The following is a 19879-nucleotide window of genomic DNA, read 5'->3' on the forward strand; positions in this document are numbered from 1 at the left end:
TGGAATTTTATTTTTGAAAGTACTACAGCATATGGGATATATACTGAAGCCAGAAGAAATAAGTGTAAGTAACAGCCCCAGAAAGAATTATAGAATATCCTGAGCTGGAAGGGACCAACACAGATAATTGAGTCCAATTCCAGCTTAAACACCTACATTTCCTATAAGCTGTAATTTTAATGTATGTTGAATGTTCTTCAGTCAGTCTCCCCATCTGTGTGACCAGGCTGCCCAGAGAAGCTGTGGGTGCCCCATCCCTGGAGGCACTCAAGGCCGGGTTGAATGGGCCCTGAGCAGCTGAGCTGGGGGGTGGCAGCCCTGCCTATGGCAAGGGTGGGACTGGGTGTGCTTTAAGGTCTCTTCCAAACTAGCCATTCTGTGATAACTATGCTCAAAATATGTGGCATGATAAGGTGGGTTTTTTTTGTTTTTTTTTCAATTGACAAATATTTTTAATGTGTTTGAAGATTATGTTGTCTAGAGGGTTATTTAATATGTACTTGAAACTTCACTAGGTGAAAATAAGTCACCATAGACTGCTGTTAACATAAACGAAATATATAATTAAATAGTGTATGCCTGTTTGAGTGTGGTCATATGGTCAGTCATGTGATTCAAGTAAGTGCATCTGTAATAGAGTGGTTTAACATCCGTTAAGAAAATGTCAGGAGAGTTTTCTCTTATTTATTTCTGACTAGTCATTAATAAAGCAAATTGAATAAAAGCCCTGAGGCTAGTAGAAGTCTTACATTTCTAACAAAGTAGCCAATATTCTCACCAAATAGCCATGTCATTTGCTTCTAGCACCACATATAGAATCATCAGTTACAATTGATTAATTTTGATTAAAATTAATTGATTTGACTGATTTTGAAAAAACGTCTTTTTAAATGTAGTTGCACCCTGTAACCATGTGTACATTCTGATAATCTTTCTGTCTTGGACAAAATAGGTGTTACTTTCCCTAGGTGTTACAGATTTAAACTGTGTTTATATTGTCACATCTGAGACTGTCAGGTAGAATTGAGATGTTTCTTTTTCAGAACAGTTTTTATTTCAGCTTAATACTGGGCTGTGTTTTTCAAAGACATTATCCCAGCTTTATAAATCTTTTTTTATCAGCATAATTGATTGTGGTTGTTACGGTCCTTTTCCAGTTGCTTTTTATTAGTGCTGTGTAAACGTGGTGATAAAAAGGTGATTTTTTCCCCTCCTTTTGTTCAACATCTGTGTGGGGGAGGCTGAGGAATGGCTGCTCAGCACCCAGTGTCTTTCCCTGGTTTTCATCCCCACGTAAATAAACAGATCTCCTCTGACCCAAACCAAAATGAACGATTCTGTCAGTGGGACACCATCAATAAAATGTGCGGAAAGGGCAGAATCACCAAAAGAGAAGAGAAGAACAGCCATTTGTTCACTTAGCCCCTAGGCATCAGGGCAGCGATTGGAGCACCCACCTGGGCTGTGAGAGAAGGTCACCCTGGGGGCCTGCTGGGTAACTAATGGGAGGGCTGCAGACAGAGCCTGGCGTTTTTGCATTGGCAATGAACAGAACATTTGGAAAACAGAAAAAAATGTTGGACTGAACATTTAACAGCTCTCTTTCTGACCACTATAAAATACCTTATCATATCTGTTTTAATTAGATCTTTTTTTCCTGCGTTCTTAGCGATTAAGTTGGAACTAGCACTCCTGCATATAGATTTGATCTCTTACACATCCACATTCATTCAGTTGGTTTTATAGTTGGCTGTGGCTTTTTTCCCCTCCCATATTTCACCCACATCCACCTCTTCTTTACAGTCACCACTCTATTTTGCATGTTTCTTATAGTTTAAATTCTGGGTATGATGTAATGAAAAAAAATGGTAAGAACATTAGCTGTATTTGTCTGAGGACCTGCTATAATGCAAATAACTTTAAATCTTCACGGTATTTAATCAACATTGCTCAAAAGTAGGAGTGGAGCTTGCAATCAGCGCTCTGTTTATTACTTATTTCTTTATTTATAGAAACGGAAATTAATGCAGGAGTTAAGCCTGACGCTTATTGGAGGTTAGCATTTTAACTGCAGAATGTACTGAAATGGCTGCACATGTGGAAAAATACACAAAGCATTAAGGGAAATGCTTGTGTTTGCTTGATTTATTCGTTGCAGCAGAGGACTCTGGTAGTAGGAGGTGTAATTTGCAGCACATTAGCTATTAGCCAGTGTCATTGCTTGAGTGGGTGGTGTGAGTCTCTTGTGTCTGTATGGTGTCACACTGCGCATGTTTCAGAGCTGGGCTCTTCTCCCCTGTGCTTTCAGATTAAATTTTTGTGAACAATACTCTGTTTAAAACCGTGAATCTGCGTTTTCGGACGGGTTGTTCTATCACATGGATAATATCTCGAGTAAATGCTCACTCCACACCTCCCCTGAAATTCATAACGTTTTGCAAAACTGAATTGTCGCAGTGTTTGCTTACCTACTTCTTTTGACATGAGGTCCCCTGAAGATGTAATGTAAAGATGTAAAGATGCAAGATACCAAGCCTGTAACTCCGCAGCAAGCAAGCAAAATTACACTCCTGGTTGTTTTTGGTTTTTTTTTTGTTATTGTTGCTTTTTTTTTTGCTTTTTTGGGGGGGGGGGGAAGGGAGGGAAGCTACACTGTGCATGTACATGAACACTTGTGTTCAGCAGAGGTTTTCTAAAAGAGTCTGAGCTGGAAGCATCTTTTTTTTTCTGTGTGCACAATTTCACTTGGGTAGCTTTTAGTTCACTTTTTTTTCCCTAGAGGCACCTGTCTCCTGCCACATACCCATCAAGACTAATTGCACCATCTGGAAGACTTTTGTGTAGCTGTTACTTGTGCAGAATATCTCTTGGGAGCTTAATTCTGAATGTGAATGTGACCCCTGAAGCCATGTCAAGTAGCTGCAGTAGTTTCCAGCCTCTAAAGGATGATCACCGTAGGCTTTATTTGTTTCAAGTCTCCTGCGGTTTGCTTTAGTACGGATATGTTACATGTCAGTAACACAGCTTCAGTCATGTTTTGAAGGGAATAAGACTTTGAATATGGGTCTGGTAATTCATAGAAAATTCTGTCTAAAATTGCACTCAAACCATATGGATTTGGATTTAGTCTATATGACTAGGTGTAGAAATGACAGACGTGTTGCTCCTTACTATTACACTGTGTAATTTTTATGTCCTGTTCTTCCCCCACCCACATCTGCAGTTCTCATTAATAACATTCTGCTAAAAATGCAAGGCATTCTTTTGAGCATGGTTGCAACCCCCCAGAACAGCTCTAAAGCAATTGTTTTCCTTATTGCTATGAATTTGTTCAAGTATTTTCACTATAGGTAATTATCTCTTGTTCTTCACTTAAGCTTTATTAAGTTAAAAGCACTGCAGCACTTCATTTCCACAGTGTCCCTCTGGGCAGTGCCTTGTTCAAAGGTTGGTGCTTTAAAGTCTTGTGGTGATCTGGACAGTTTTCTTCTTTCTGTAATAATGTGTCTGTTGGAAAACCATGGAGCGCTGAGCATGGAAAACCAAAGCATTCTGACCTAAAGTATCAGCAAAATTTGTTATGTTTTGTTTAACAAAACAAAACAACACTACTCTTTTCTCTTGGGATCCTGCATATATTGTGTCAGGCACTCTTGTTTTACCAGTATATGCATGTGGGTAAAAAAAAAAATGTCTATTTGTTTTCCTGAAGTCACTTTTTTTTTTTTTTAGCAATCGTAATTTAGGAATTGTAATAAGTGTTGAGGAAATAGGAGGACTCTGTTTGTACTTAGTTGCATCAGCTGTGTAACTTGTTTGCTTGTAAGTAATGTGGTCAGCTGAAGCTCAACCAGAGAAGCTATATATTTGAGCGTGGTAAGAATAGCCATTCTTTGTGTGCTTAATGGGAATGAAGGTATGTGGGGTGAAAATTCACAGGATGCTAATGGTAAGCAGCTTTCTCCTCCTCTTTAAAATCCCTCCCCATACATACCTGGTGAGCAAAACAAGGTTGTATGTTGCAGTACCGCTCTGTGTCTTAGGAACTGATCTGAGCTGTGTAAGCTTTCCTGGCTTTCAATGGTTGGGAAGCACTGCGTGAGTGGTTTACAAAGAGAAATCATTGTCTGCACTGGGAAGCTGTACAGCATCTTCCTTTCAGCAGTTGTTACGCTGCTGTATTCAGTTTTTTTAAAGGATCTTTGTGGATGGAAGAAGTGAGAGCTGATGGCTGTGAGGGGGCTTTTCCTCAGAAAGTTGAGTCTTGTGTTAAATACTGATGTCTGTGCTGAATTTAGTCTCCCACAGAAATAGTGATTACCCATGTTCTCCTAATTTACAGAAACATTTTGATTAGTTTATGATTTGCTATGAGGTAGCAAGGTAACGTGTTCACAGAATGTCCCAAGTTGGAAGAGATCCACAAGGACCGCCAAGTCCAACTGTTGGCTCCACACAGCACTGCCCAAAACCAAACCCTATGTCTAAGAACACTGTCCCAGTGTTCCTTGCACTCAGGGTCATGCCCACCGCCCTCTGGTGAGGAACCTCTTCCTAACCCCACTGCCCTTTCCCTGATGCAGCTCCATGCCGTTCCCTCGGGCCCTGTTGCTGTTACACAGAGCAGAGCTCAGCGCCTCTCTGCTCTCTGTGAGGAGCTGCAGCCGCCATGAGGGCTCTACTCAGCTCCTCTGCTCTGGGCTGAGCAAACCCAGGAACTGCAGCCACCCCTTGCATATCTTACATTGCTAGATCCTTCACCATCTTTACAGTTGTGTGAGTTGCCATTTTCATTTTATTGCCCTATTAAGAGGCTAACATGGAATTGCACTGTTGAAGGTTAAGACTGGTGGCCGATGCTTGCACCTGGCCAAGTTTCAGCTGTGACTGTGAACCACATTGGTTCTTAAAACTCAGTTGAACCAAACTCTGAAGCTGTCTTAAGCCATAACCGTGTGCATTCCTCTTGGAAGCTTTCCCTCACACCACAGCTGTGCACGGTGCTGCGATCATGGCCATGTGGGGCCGGGCTCACCCAGCACCAGCCGCCTGAGCCAGCTTGTTCTGCACTGAGCTTTTGGAGGCACGAGGTCAGCTCTGTCGCTGTGGGAGTAGTTAGGAAGACTGACAAAAGAAGTGGAGTGGTTATCTGCAGTAGCACATGAACTTTCATGTGGAAGGATATTTAAATTACTTTTTTTTTTTATATTTACATGTCTGCATAAGTGAAATAGTGTATCGAAGATATTATTGTGTTGTGGTGTAAATGTTATGAGAAAAAAATCCAAATGGACCTTCAGCTTGCACGCAGTGTTCTACTTATTCAAATACACTTCCAAGATAGGCATCCTATCCTGTCAGTTAGCTGCTTTACAGACTGGTCTGGATTGATTTTCTTCAGTGATTAGGGCTAAAATGACACAATGGGAGAAATTGGGTTGGATCGCTTAGTAATCTGTGATGTAATTCTTATCTATTCAGCAAATATTTAAATTATATTGGAGATAAGGGCTCCTTCTGGAAAGCAGTTTACAGATTTAATAGCATCTGGGATATATTATCCTTTTTTTGTAGCTATTTAGCCTTACTGATGATCATAGGAAGTAGAAAGCAACTTTGACAAGGACAGAAAGAATATAATTTGAGATACTGGTTGATGCTTGGACATTACTTTGATATACTCATTTTGCAACATCATATGAAGCACAGGACGTGTGTTACCTTTTGGAAATAAACGACATTTAATCCTGAATACTCAATTTGCTCTGCAGTAGTAATATTTCACAATAAGTTACAGGTGAAGGGTGACAAAAGTTTGTGATCAATAATTACAGCTTATTTTCATGCAAACGTGATTATTAAAGACTTAGAGAAATGAGGGGAGCTCGAGATCTAAGTCTTTCTTTCTGTTTTGTCATAAGCAGTGAAAATGGATTGTAAATAATGTGCTTTTCTAAATTTTTTTTTTTTTTTTTTTTTTTTTTTGCAGGGGTTTTGTGTATGATAGTCGAAATAATTTACAGATGCGAGGTTTGGTTGTATTGCTTATTTCCAAAGCTGCTGGACCCAGCAAAGCAGAGCTCTCTTTCCAGCATAACATGGTCAGTGGGATTTATTCCAGGTACGTGGTAACTTTGTTTAGCTAGATACTCACAAATGCATTTGATTGGCAATGCCATGGTGATTTCAGAGCATCCTAGTGGCCTGCTCAGCTGTTAAGGAAAAAATCAATACTTGCCTAATTATAAATCCTTATTCCACAGGATTATTATAAGCTTTCCACGGTGAAAAGCATTTCCTGCCAGTTGGGTAGCTTGTATAATATCCATGTCTAAATCTTAATTGGCGTTTCTTGGTACAGTTAAATCAAAAAGATTTGAATTAAGTTAGGTATTTGAAAGTTTATGTTAAGAGGTACTCAGAATCAAATATGTACATACATTAATTGAGTGGAATTTTTCTGAGTTACTCAGATGTAATTTAGATACACCTACTTACTAGAAATGTCAGAGTCAGATTGACAGTTGTGTGGAATACCAGTTTGTTTCACTGAGCAAATCATTTTTATTGCAGCCACTTTGAAGGATATTTTCTCCTGACACTATAGTGTAGAATAAAGTTCCTTACCTCCCACTTGTGAGCTGAATTACTGAGCCTGTCACTAAGGTACCTCAGGGCCTCACTGATATAATCAGGTTTCATCCAGTTCCTAAATATCTTTTTAAGTATTTGAAGTAAATTATTTGATACTAGTAACAACAGTAATTAGAAATAGTGGTTGGCTTTTTTGTGTGTGTTTGACAGTTAACTGTTCCTCTGAAATAATACGTGATGTTAAAAAGTTCTGGTTGAAAAACTGTAAAATTAAAATTTTTGAAGTCCTTTTGAAGACTTGAGTGTCAACGGGTGAGAAAACTCTTGTATTTTCAGCCAATTCTGCTTCTGGCCTCTGTAGAGTATTAAAGGAAGATACACAAACTTAGTGACAGGTTTGTATCCTATACACAAGGGCACAAATAGCATTTCAAAACTGAAAAGACCAAAACAAATAACATCCTTAAAATACATATAAAATCTTAAAGCAACAGAATAAAGAAGGAAAATAAACATGAATAGGTAAGGACAGAAATAACATTAAGTAAGAAAAAAGAACAGATATAGGAGGCTTGTTAAGGAGGGGCTGTGATGCCCCTTTAGCTATTTAATTCCGTTCTTGTTTGGTTTTGTCCTTAATGTCCCCTTAGGGTTGTAATGTTTTTATATTTATATGCAAATGATGCTGCATGAGAGCATAATTCTATTTAGTTAATTATAATACAGAAAGTATTTTAGTTGATTTTGGAAGTGAATGATTTTGAAAGTTTTCATTAAGTGTGTCTCATAAAAGGAGAGAAAAAGCATTATGTTTTCATAACCAACTTTTTGAGTATGATGATTCTGACTGTGGAGGTAACTAGTGAGCATTTCAAGCTGCCACTGGGAAGATGACTATTGGAAGTATTCAGTGAGGAGCAAATAAGACCTTGAATTAATAATGAGCCAGTTGGTGTAAATGGACATCATTGGAGCCATGCCAGTTCAACCAGCTGAAAATCTAGCCTAATAATCTAAGTTTGAGCAAGTCAATAGCCATTATAATACCTAGATTAGAGTTACCAAGGTATTCCAGAAATGAAACAGCTTTGAATACGTCCGCACTGGTTCACTTAAGGTTCATTACTTTCTGTGAGAGTGATAACTATGGAATCATTAATTTAAGTGAATTTTCAGTGGCAATTGAAATCTGTATTATGAAGCAGATACAAGCAAACTGATGCAGACTAGCAGAATGGCAGTGCTTTATTTCATTCTGTGTCATAGTGAGCCAGGTATTGCCTTCCACTGAAGTCACTTGGAGCTTTATCTTTGACTTGGAACTCTTTTTTTGTTTTTCTCCCTCTTCTTAATGATTTTGTGGCTGTGTACTTTTCCAAATGCACTCTTCAATGCCTGTCTTTTTTCTCATTTTGATTTCTGTACAAAGAGAAAGAGGAGTTCTGTACAAAGAGCAAAGAGAAGTGGCAGCTTGTAAAATCATGAATTTAAAGGGCTTTCGCGATTGTTTTATGTATTACAAATAATGTTTTATAAACTGCTTTCTCTTGAATAAGTACCAAAGGACATTTTCCCTTAGTACATCTTTGTCTGCTGTCTTGGTTACAGTGTAGTTATATATGGTGTGTGTATTAGAATTGTATAGCAAAGGCAAAGTATATTCCTCAGTGATATGCAGTGAAGAAATGTGCTTGATCCTTTAATGCTTATATACTGCTCCAGCTTTGAAAGTATTTTTTTGAAATTGATTCCTACAGAGTTTCATCTCAGCTGTAAATTAAGCAGCTCTTTCTGTTACCATGCCATATAATTACTTCAACTTTACATATAATATTTTGCTGGAAATACTATTTCTGGCACTGTAACCAGCATCTTCGTTGTCTGGTACTCACATGTTGTGAACAATGCATTGTGGACTATTAGCTGGGATATAGCTTGCTTGATTTTAGGGTACTTGGTAGGAGTTACTTGCATTTCTGAAATCTGAGCATGAGTTAAGTTCAAGTACTTGTCAGTGATTGCAGCAGTCCAATGTATTTTTTTTCCTACTGTATATGTTGGAGTCAGCTCTTGTGCTCTCTTGAAATCTTCTGTCCCACAGTGGGTAGCTAGGTTACATCAGTCTGTTGTATCTGGTTGTATCACATCTGTTGTATCACAAAAAAAAAGACCTTTCATTTTGTGATGAGACATGTTCTGCATAACCTTTTTTCCCTATTTGATATCTTGAATCACAGTGTAAACGAAGAATGCAGTATCCATAATTAAAATTTAAGGACACTAAATTTGGAACTGCCAGCTTTTTCTTTATCCTGTTCTCCCAATCTCTAGATGTGTCAGTGACCCAAATGCATAAAAATAGATTAGCTAACTACTTAACTTGCATCTGTTTTTACTGGTATACAATGGAACAAAACTGGTGCCTGCTACTAGAGAGCCATCTTTTTTCCAGAGTAATGAGGACTACAATGTAGGTATTTAAAGGAGCAGAGTTGGTATAGTGATATGATGCTGCCTGTGGCCGGCACTGCTTCCAGCTTGGCACTTTGTAATTTGCAGATGTGAACTGTCCACATTCAGCTAGGGGGGAATTACAAGCCATTGTGCACAGGGATATCATAGTAACTGATGGTTACCTTATGAGTCATGCAGAAGATAAACAGGAAAGTGTTACAAGTGTCTGCTTGGCGTGCTTTTCTCTGTACTGCCACCTCCCTGTCAGGCTGCCAGCAACCTAATTTCATTGCCATTGGCGGGGAAAGGAACCTGACATTACCTCCAGCTCAGCACCAGGGCTCCCAAAAGAGGATGCAGAAAAGGAATGGCAACATGATAAACAGCCCTATTTCACCTGCTGGACAGATTTCCTAAAATTAAAGCTTCCTGCTGGTCTCTTACCATTAGGTAAATATTTCCATGGCTACAGAAGCATGGTAAATGCTATGATGAAGAGCAGCACTCAACAAGTTATGCAAGCAGTGTCATGTAAGGATTGATGTCATTGCCCATACTTAAGCAAAGCGTCATCCTTTATTCAACTGAACCTTGTTCGTGTTCTTTCTCTGCTGAAGAGAACACAGAACATACATTTACATTTAGGTGGAATCTAGCTAATTATAATGATATAATAGTATCGGAGAACACCTTAGATGTGATGCTGCAGCCAAGAGCTGCATAAGAATTTGAGACCCATTTCCAAACTTGTGATTATGTTAGAGACAGACACTGCTCTCTGTTGCCTTCTTTCAGAGCAAATCTTGCTTGGACAGTCATGTATGCAGCTTGCTGGTCTTTGCTGCTGAAGGTTTTTAATAGATGTTCCAGGATCATATGGCTTCTGAACACCTATAGCTTTCTGCTTCATAGCTGAAGCTAGAATTCAACAACTAAATTACAACTGAAGATACCAAGATGGGCTTGGGCTCTGTCACTGTGTACCCAGAGGGGTATCTTCTGCTGTTGATGTCTGGCACTGGCAGACACCATTGGCTGGAACTGAGGAATCTTCTTGGCTTTATACTGTGTCACAAATTCCTCATGCAGCCTCTATATTGCAGCTGAAAGTGTAAGTGATGCCAAAGAGCAAACTTATGCCATTTCTTCAGGCACCAATATCCTTGGCTCTACTATAGCAAGCTATTTTCTTCTCTTTCATGTTTTCACTCTTTCTTTTTTTCTTCTTCTTTTAGTGCCAGTTTCAGGAGTACCTTCTAGCACTGGTACCCATTGCCTCAGCTCTGCAGATTCCTTTGGACACTTGTCAGAGGTTTTTTCTAGTTGATGGGTTTTTGGTATGTTTTCAGCCAAGTCTACCTATGTGTTCACAAGGTCAGATTCTATGGACACTGAGAAAGTAAAGAGATTCTTGTCAAACTCAGCAAGTGTGCTTGTAGAATGGATCACAGAAAGTTCTTTTTTACCAAAGAACTGGTAAGTGAATCATTACAGGTTTCTGGATTAGTACTTTCACTGTTAGGCTCTGCCCTGCCTGTTATCCCTCAGAATTATGCATCTGGCCTTTAAAAGCTCCAGGAATTCATTTCTTGCAAGGCGAACATGCTTTCTTACATGCTTTTACTGCCTAAACTTTTCTCTGAATCCTTTCTGCTGCTTGAAATAGTGGCAGTGAAACTTTAGTGACAGTCAGCGTGAACATGTACTGCTTTTCCTGAGTGTTTCAGCAATGATTTTTGGAACCAGTACTGTTGCTGCTTCCAACAAAAACCTATAAAGTGGCAGTTAACAGCAGATACTAGTTCTTGTTATGGTGTTGAGTCCTTCACTCACCAGGTTCCTGTACAGATTCTTACTAAGTTCCCCAGATACCATTTTTCTTTTATCTTTTTCTGTTTTTGGACACAGCACATGCAAACACATCACACTATCTGATTTTACATGTTCTTTGTCATCACAAATACCTGAAGTCATCTTGTCCTCACCATCTCTAACGGAAAACTGATTTGCAACCTAAAGGTCTCTAGGAATTACCAAGTCTTGACCAGAATATTCGTCCACTGGTTGTTCTTTCTCTCAAAGTTTCTTCAGTTTCGTTAAGTTAGGGCTTCTACTGCTTTGTCCCTTTGCAGTTCTATGAAGTTTACTCCTGGCTTTTCTTTGCTAGATATGAAAACAGAAACACTTTCCATACCCACGTTTTCCACGTTAGTGGCATGGGCCAATCCCAGGCTGATTATGAGAACACAAGTGTAAACTTATCATCAGTCTTAGTGACTTCTGATAGGTATCCCTGAGTCTTAGTGGAGATATAAGGAATCTCTTGTCAGTTCACCATCTGCAGCTTTGTCTGTTATTTCTCTAAAACCAATGCCATGACAGACATAAGAAGTGATGCTGTGCTTGTTGGAGCAGTCTTTAACAGCCGTGTGCATGAGAAGCAATCAGGTTGCCTCCAGGGAATTGATGCTATGTGAATGATGGTGTTACCTGGACTCTTTCAGACTACACAGGTAAATGAGAACTAGCATAGTCCAAGATGTAGTGGTTGTAGGCTTACGACTGTTTATTTCTGAGAGCTATGTTCTGCACAGATTTATACAGATGGACATTGGTTTGTTGACCTCTGTCCTGGACTGCTGTTGAATTGGGATTTTGTGGTTGAGGGAAAACCAAAATGGCAATACTCTTCTTTGGGTAATTAGCATCATAGCATTTGAGGTGTGAGCACATCTTCTCTGAAGACTGAGGAAAATAAAATGTGTTCCAGTTGGAGTGATCAACAGAATATCTGTTATGCTTGAGTATGCACCTTGGGCTCTGCATTTCCTGGGGGCTTTAATCAAATAGCCTCTGTCCTGTCCTGAGTGCAACCAAACTCAGAGTTGTGACTCAGAGGGCTGTCGCATCTCTCAAATGAAGTAGTTGACTACAGTAGCAAAGGGCTACTTCTGGTTTAGGAAAATGTAACAATTAGCCTTCTGGACTGGCTGAAGGAAGATTTGTACCTCTCATGAATAGACTTTTGCTAGCAACTCTAGATGAGTTTAAAAGTCACGTTGTTGTTTGGTTTTTTTTTTTAATTTATTTTTAAACTATTATTTAAATGTGTTCCATCTGAGATATAGATGCCTATACGTAAATCTATAATGACTTTATCAATAGTCCTATACTAAGAAATCAGATGGACTCACTTTAAAAGGAGGAAAATACAAGTCTGTTACAAAAGCTCTCCATTAATAAGCAATGGCAAGCACTAGTAAATTTTGGTGAAGATGAGATCAGTTGTATTGTTACAATATAAGTATCACTTAGAGGTTTCCTTGATCTGTTTGTCTCTAGATTTTGAAAAAGTCTTCTTTCTACCTTGCCCAGATGAGCTTTTATCTTCATAGTCAAAACAGGGGAGATTTATGTGTGAACAAATTCTGTTAGACATTTATTGCAAAAGACAAAACTTGGATGAAATAAAATCAAAGAATCACCATTGAAATGATACTTCAGTACCTACAAAAATGTAGAGTATAAGAGCATGACTTTTCACCTCTCCTTCAGACTTTTTGCTTCTCTCAGTTTTTCTGAACTATATTGTATATTAAAATGAAAGATTGCCTTTCACTGTTTCTTACTTCTGTATTTGGAAGTAAGTGAATGATGGTTAGTTGTATTTTGAACTTCTTTCACCTGGAGAGTACATACAGAATTGTAAGAAGGTTTTGGTTTTTTTCATTGCTTCTTGTCTGTCAGTAGTGGAAAACAAAACGAGATTTACCCTGACCTGATGCAATGTGTTCGGAGTGGCCAAGAACTGGAGTTTGGAAGACCTTATACTGCATTGCTCCTGTCCTCATGAATGGTGTAAATCACTCATAACACATTTAAAGAAAATAAAAAGCAAGTAATGAGAAAGATGTTGCAAGATCAAAAGTGTGTGTAGCAATGCAAAACTCTAAGAAGGTAGAGCTTTTTTTTCTTTTGTCTAGTCTAAGTAGGCAGACTGAAAGTTTTATTGCAGAATGGCTGTTGCACTTTAAATTCATACCGCCTTATTGCTTTCAAGCCCTGGGTCTCAGCTGCAGATATTGCAGAGATTAATCTTATTAATGGAACTACTAATTGGTGTTTGACTTCTAATTATAGTAACAATAGGCCTTAACAATCAATCCTCACCTTTACTGGGACACATTAGGACTCTTTATCATAAAAAATATTTCCTTTGGGTGTTACTCATCTTATTCCTATCTTCTGCAAAGCTGGCTTCCAGTGAAGGTGCAGTATCCTGACTACCATGTTTTTGAAGCTTAGCTAATTAGCTGGTAGGGAAAATGCATGGTCCTAAAATATTCAGTATCTAAGTATTTAAGGAATGCAAGGCTCTTGACAAAATTACTTCTTTGAAAGATAAAGGAGAAAAGCATCTCAAAATATAAGTAGTGATGTCTTTTATAATCTTTAAGAAATGTACAGTTTTGTTTCCCAAACCTTGGAAAACCTCTTAGCTTTTAGTTAGAAGAAATCTAAGTGATTGTTTTAAATTATTCTGTTTAGTTTTTGCTCTACAGGATGAACCCTGTGAGATTCTTCATCTCATTTACAAGATGAATCTCAGGAGATGAAAAGCACATACAACTTGATTACATATTCCTATTGATCATCTTCTACACACAACAATAAGAATCAACTCCAAATACAAATTTAACAATATTACTAATTCATTACAAGCAATACTTTTTTTCATTAACTTTTTATTGTTTTCAGCATACATAGCATGTGCAAATACAGCAATTTTGTGTTGAATAAGAGAAGGTCCTCTCTGCACACCATAGAATAAATCAGAATACTCTGCAGTAAAGCTAATCCAAGACTATGGAGGAATATGGACTTGAAATTTGTTCAAAATAAATCTATTTAGCACCAGATAACAGAGCAAGGTAAACTCAATATGAACACTACAAATGATTTTCATATTCACAGTAGAGAGGGGTTACATTGGAGAAAATACAGTGCTGCCTGCTGTCTGTCTTTCCAGTCCACTCTGTTTCTGGGTCTTCCTCCTCCTACTGCTCGTGAAGTGAGTACTGGACTGCAAGAATCTGCAGTGTGCCAAACTGCACTGACGAAAAACAAACTGCAGTGAGTCAGTGGTGCCTATGGGAACAAGTTCTGCTTCATTGTAGTGGGAGATCTTAAAAAAAGCATAGGTGACCTGTTGATAGGAAGACCTAGCACAGCCTTCCTGGGGAAATGGCATCCCCATGTCCACTTCACAATTCTGTTCAAGAACTTTCATGCTTTCTTAATAAATAAGTTATGTGAAGAGAAACTTCTGTCATGTGAGTGCGACTCCATGCTGTGATGACAGCACTGCAAAGCTGCCCTAAGATGGCAGCTGCTTGTCACTCACAACTACTAGTGTGATGCCAGTGTGACCAGTTGTATCACAGCAAAGTTTTGGAGTAACTTATGTTTATAATTAATTTGTCCTGCAGTCCCAGAATGTCTCTTATGCTTTCCCATATGCTAAAATAACAGCTCTCCTTTTCTCATGCCCAAGCCATTAACTTCTCCCTTTTCTAATTTTACAGTGCAATTGCAAAGTTTCAAAACTAACTTCCACAGTACTCAGAAAATTGGAAAGTTAAATATTACAAAAGTTGCTGTACCAATTAATTTGTTTTCTTATATGTCTCAATCAACACACTGATATAATGTAACTGAAGATATTGCAAAGCATTCCAACTGATGGTGTGGAATTGAGGGAAGATGCTCATATCCCACAAGTTTAATGTAAAGTATGCATGGGTCTTTGCTGTATTTGGCTATGTATGAGGAATATGCTGTTTCTCTTGTGGTAACCTGTTGTCTTGGGACAGAGTTTAAGTACGAGTGAGCCTGATTATTAATGAATGATGCTGTCTCAGAAAAGGTAGCCTTTTCTACTTCGTTTCCTTCTACTTGAAATAATGAGTTGTTTTAGAGCCTGGATTCATGTTATATATGAAGTAAATGAATCTTTCTGATCCTTTAATGTTATCTGGTTTTAAACTTGTGGTAGATTTTCATGTGGAGTTTGACAGCTCTGAGAAGCTTCTAAATCAAAGCATATTGTGGTGGACGTCAATTTTGTTTTGTAGGGGAAGATACATCTGAATGTTCTATCTTTTGACTAGAAATTAACAATTTCTCCAAAATACAAAGTTTCTTTGCACTGTAAGTTTCTTTATTGAATAACTGCTAAGGCCAGTATAAACAGGACATTTCTGCTAGACAAAGTGTGGTTGCTTGTATTGCATTCCAATATAAAAGCAGATCATTGAGTACATACAGAGAGCAGGAACATGAAGAAAACTCAAGGAAAAGGAGAGAAGTTACCAGTTATTGCAGTACTGTAGCTCAGGTTGTTCAAGGCCTTAAAAGATTTTCTCAATCTGGCCATGTCACCAGAAAAAAAACAAGAAGAGAGGCAAGTGCAGAGTGTCTAAATGTGGGTGGATTTTGTGTTTGGTTATGTTTGTTTCGTGTTTTGTTTGTTTTTTGTTTTGTTTTTTCTTTTTGAAGATGGGAAGAAAGGATTTTAAGTTAAATTCTTGAAGAGACTGTGAAATAAGGAGGTCCTTAATTCAGAGACTTATTTTTTTCTTCAGTGGGTGATGGATAGGCAGAAACAGCTTGTTTGACTGACTCCCTCTTAAGTAGACATTGGTCATATTTACTTCTGTGCTTTATTTCATTGCATCTTGAGATCATCATTTGGTAGATATTCATCTTCACAAGCGAGGTGGTTTGTATTTGATGTAAGATATATTCAATAAGAGAAAATACTGAGAAATGATTGCAAAGATTAATGTGATGGAAAAGATTCATTAATAAAAAATGAACTATCTTTGCAGAAACTTAAGATGATTCTTCAGTAGATCAAAATAGAAAATATGAGTCCTTGTTATGTTGTACCTTCATTATTAGAATAAGAGGAAAGTTAAAATATTACGTAATACAAGATTTTAGGATTGTGTGGATTGCAAGACTAGCAAGCCAGAATTTGAAGATAGTAGTTGCATTCTGAGTTTAAGTTGCTAGAAATGTGATAGCACAATGATTAGTGATTTTACAAGAGAAATAGGGAGTTAGAAAAATGAGGATAGAGATTTCATGACTGCATTTTAATAATGTTGCATGAGAAGGTGGTAAGGCAGTCAAAAAAGAAATCAGAAAGGCAAATGGTGTTTTTTTCCTAAGTCGTGCAGCAGTTGAAAAGTTCTGATTGGCACTGATGGTATGATTATGGAGCATATTCAGTGCAATGAGATTCTGGGAGAGCTTGACTGCCAAAACCTGGAAGTGTATTATAGTATTGGCAGTTGGAGTTTTTAATTTTTCTGAAGACTGACCAAACTTCGGTAAATTTTTGTGGAAAGAGAAGAAGTAGCCAAGGAAATTATGCGTCTAGTATTTCCAGAAAAGGAGGAAAACTTGAGTTTCAGATATTGTACAATATTGTACATAATTACTGTGTTTCATCAAAACAGTGTTCTGTGGAAAGCTTACTTCAGACTTGTGGCTGAAATTTCATTCTGGCTTCTGAAACTATGCACCAAAACCAACATAAAAAGTTTGTGTAATTTCATGTGCTGTTTCAGTCAACTACCTGAATGTTATCAGGATTGTAGTAGTAGCTGCAAGCAATAGTAGGCCCTGTTTTGTGGACTCAGAGAGGAATTTTGCAGAAGATTTGCTCTTGGAGATGTTTCATTAACATATAGCTCTCTCTCCAGCAGTACTTCCTTGGGGTTAATGTTCTTGGAATTAATTGATAATTTTTGAATACCACTTATTAAAATGTATACATTGAATTGTTTGGGGATGGAAAGACCAAAGAATGGAAGAATGAGGTTTTCAGATTTGTTATGAACTGATGTAAATGAGGTAAAAATAGTTGGAAATTGTGCCAGTGGGATAATGGGAAGTAATTTTGCTCATCAAAAGACACATTTTCATAGTCTTGTCTTATACTTCGTTTGCATAAAATATATACTCCTCCTCCTCCTCCTACTAAAAATTTGCAGATATCAGTAGTGCCAAATGCTTGTGCTGTACTGATGTGGTCCCAGAAGCAGCAGTCATTGCCTTACTCTCAAAGGTTTATTATCATTTCCCTGCTGTGCTTCTATCAACACACCTGCTCCAAGAGGCAAGGTCTCTGAGAAAGTCTCCTGTCTTCCTTTGGCTATCTGTCTCACTCTTTGTTCATTGCAGGCAATACTCATCTGCTGAATACTGCTCTGTGGAAAGTGAAAGCGTTCCTGTAGTAAACAATTAAAATGTATGGTGTTAGTGTCCCTCTCCAATAAAGTTGGAAAGTTCAGGAATGAAGAGGAGAGCAGGTGTGCAAAAACCACAGGTTTAACTCCCAAGTAATAAAAATGCAGTTACAGATGCTCAGAATAGGACAGCTTTCCTTGTTCACATGAGGTATCTGTGATCGTGCTGTGTAAATTTTTGTGTTCTTTTTTCCTCTGTGAGTTGGATATTTGTCGACATTTCAGAATATATGTTATGATTTTATATAAGCACGATAAAAAAATTGTAACTACCTTGTAAACTACATTCTGGTAATTCAGAGGATTTTGTTTCTTTTCCCCAGTGCCTTCTTCTTATGCATTTAGACATGTGAACCATCCATTCTCTTAGCAGGACTGCTCATTTATCAGGTTTTCTTCACTGCATAAAAAAAGGTTACCTTCTTTTCTCGTGCATAAAAAGGTTCGATGTATTTCAAGTGTCATTAGTAGCAGAGCTTTAATGTCAAGGTTACTGCACCTTAACTTCTAGCTACATTGAATGCAATTATAGACAAACTCTTCAGCGATATTTCAGAGAGACACTTAGAGTGATAAGTCATGATGGCATTTGCTGGTGGTATCTGCATAGTTGTCAGTACATGGTAGTGGGAATTTCTGTTATGTTGTTTCAAACTGTTCCTTTACTCATTGCAAATAAAATTTTATTCATGCTTCAAAGTCTTGGGGGATTGAGAAGTCGCTAATATATAGTAAGAGAAAATATGGTCATAAAATTAGAATTGGAATAGTTCTGTTGGAAGGGACCTTCCTGAGTGCTTCAGGGCTGACCAAAAGTTACAGTATGTTATTGAGGGCATTGTCCAAATGTCTCCTGAGCACTGACAGGCACAGGGTGTCAAACACCTCTCTAGGAAGCCTATTTCAGTGTCTGATCATCCTTATAGTAAGTAAATTTTCCTAATGCCCAATCTGAACCTCCTCTCATACAGCTTTCTGCTGTTCCCACTTTTTCCAAGCATCTGCAGCCTCTCCTCACAGCATATGCCTTCCAGTCCCTTTATCAGCTTTGTTGCCCTCCACTAGACACATTTAAGGACCTTAACGTCCTTTTAATGTTTTGGAATCCAGAACAGCATACAACATTCAGTATGAGCCTGCACCACCGCTAAAGACGGTGGGAGAATCACTTTCTCTGACTGGCTGGCTATGTACCCCAAAATGTGGTTTGATGCCTTAGCTGCCAAGGCACACTGCTGGCTCGTATTGTTAGTAACCTATTTCTTCCATTTATCTGTAAATGTCAACCTTATTTCCCGTTAATTATTGTGTATTTAAATGTTTTGGCTAAAAAGAATAGTATTTTTTTAATCTGTGATGTGAAATTTGTTATGGAATAGATGTTGTATGGGATGCAACTGAAGACTGCTTGTTGTGGAGGGTCTATAGAGTACATCTGAGTTAATCTTGGATGGATGGACGGACTGGATGATGCTTAGTCATTTCATAGGCAGTCTGACTGACCATGCTGCTGTTGTAAGAGAATTTCCATAACAAAATTCCTGATTTTCTTCATTGCCATGTTTCATTCAACTTCTGTTTTAGTGGAAACACAGTCATACAATTCACAAATTATTTAATTTATGCCTCATCTTTTGAGTGTTTTCTTCACAATACTTTTCTCAGTTGTGTCTTACTTTCTCTCCTTGCATCATGTATCTAATTTTCCCCAACGTCATGCTACCACAACTGTTGCTGAAGCTTTTGTTCTCCTCGTATCTTCCCCTTTTTTTTGGACTCCTGGTTATAAAACCTGCAACTCACTCTGTTCAGTAAGCTCCTTACACTAGCTCACCTTTAAAATACTCCTTTTTGCTTGATCTTCTTGCATTTGATCAAGTTTAAACATTTTTATCTTCATATTTTTTCCAAGTTTTGTACAGATGTTTTAAGGGAACAACAGTACTTCTTTTTCTTCAAGATTAGCAACAGCATTGATTGTTGAGCAGAGGTCTTCAGCTTCAGAAACATCAGCCTCTATCCCTTGTTTGGTGCTTTTCATAAAATGCCCATTTCATATTAGAGGCATGTTTCTGTCATAGGAGTAAAAACTGCAAATAAATAAAATTCACCGAGGCCAGTGGTGAACCTGCAGGTATATCCAATGCATGTGCATGGCATACATAAGCTATGACTTCTGACTGACAAATTTCCTCTGCAGAGTCAATGGAAACGTTTTTTGTCCAGTGCTGAAATTTGGTTGTTGGCTTTACTATGTGGTCTAGAATGATCTCTGCAGAAGTTAACGTCCCTTTGGCAATGAAGAAGTGGATTAATTGGCAGGAGAGGAAAAGTCCTCTCTGGAAAGGCTGAGGGTTGGCATAGAAAATAGAACATCAATCCCCTTCGTCCAAAGGATATCAGAAGACAAGTCTGGCTTTCGTGCCTGGGTGCTCTGGCTGTCTGAAGAGGTAATCTGTGTGCTGGCATAGGAGCTGGCTGGCAGCAGGCACAGGTTGTAAGGCAGATGTAGA

At 38.2% G+C, this 19879-nt stretch overlaps 1 protein-coding gene across 1 annotated transcript in view; it reads left to right on the forward strand.

The window, feature by feature from the left end:
• The window catches only part of PDSS2 (decaprenyl diphosphate synthase subunit 2), a gene marked incomplete at both ends in the record, with an annotated part of 112108 nt that overhangs the window by 42019 nt on the left and 50210 nt on the right, over nucleotides 1-19879 (forward strand). The window contains one exon of the mRNA XM_079549890.1: nucleotides 5990-6121. Coding sequence (XP_079406016.1) covers nucleotides 5990-6121 — 132 coding nt within the window. The remainder of the gene's footprint in view (nucleotides 1-5989; nucleotides 6122-19879) is intronic.

Source organism: Tetrao urogallus (assembly GCF_951394365.1).
Source record: "Tetrao urogallus genome assembly, chromosome: 2".
Taxonomy (NCBI): Eukaryota; Metazoa; Chordata; class Aves; order Galliformes; family Phasianidae; genus Tetrao; species Tetrao urogallus.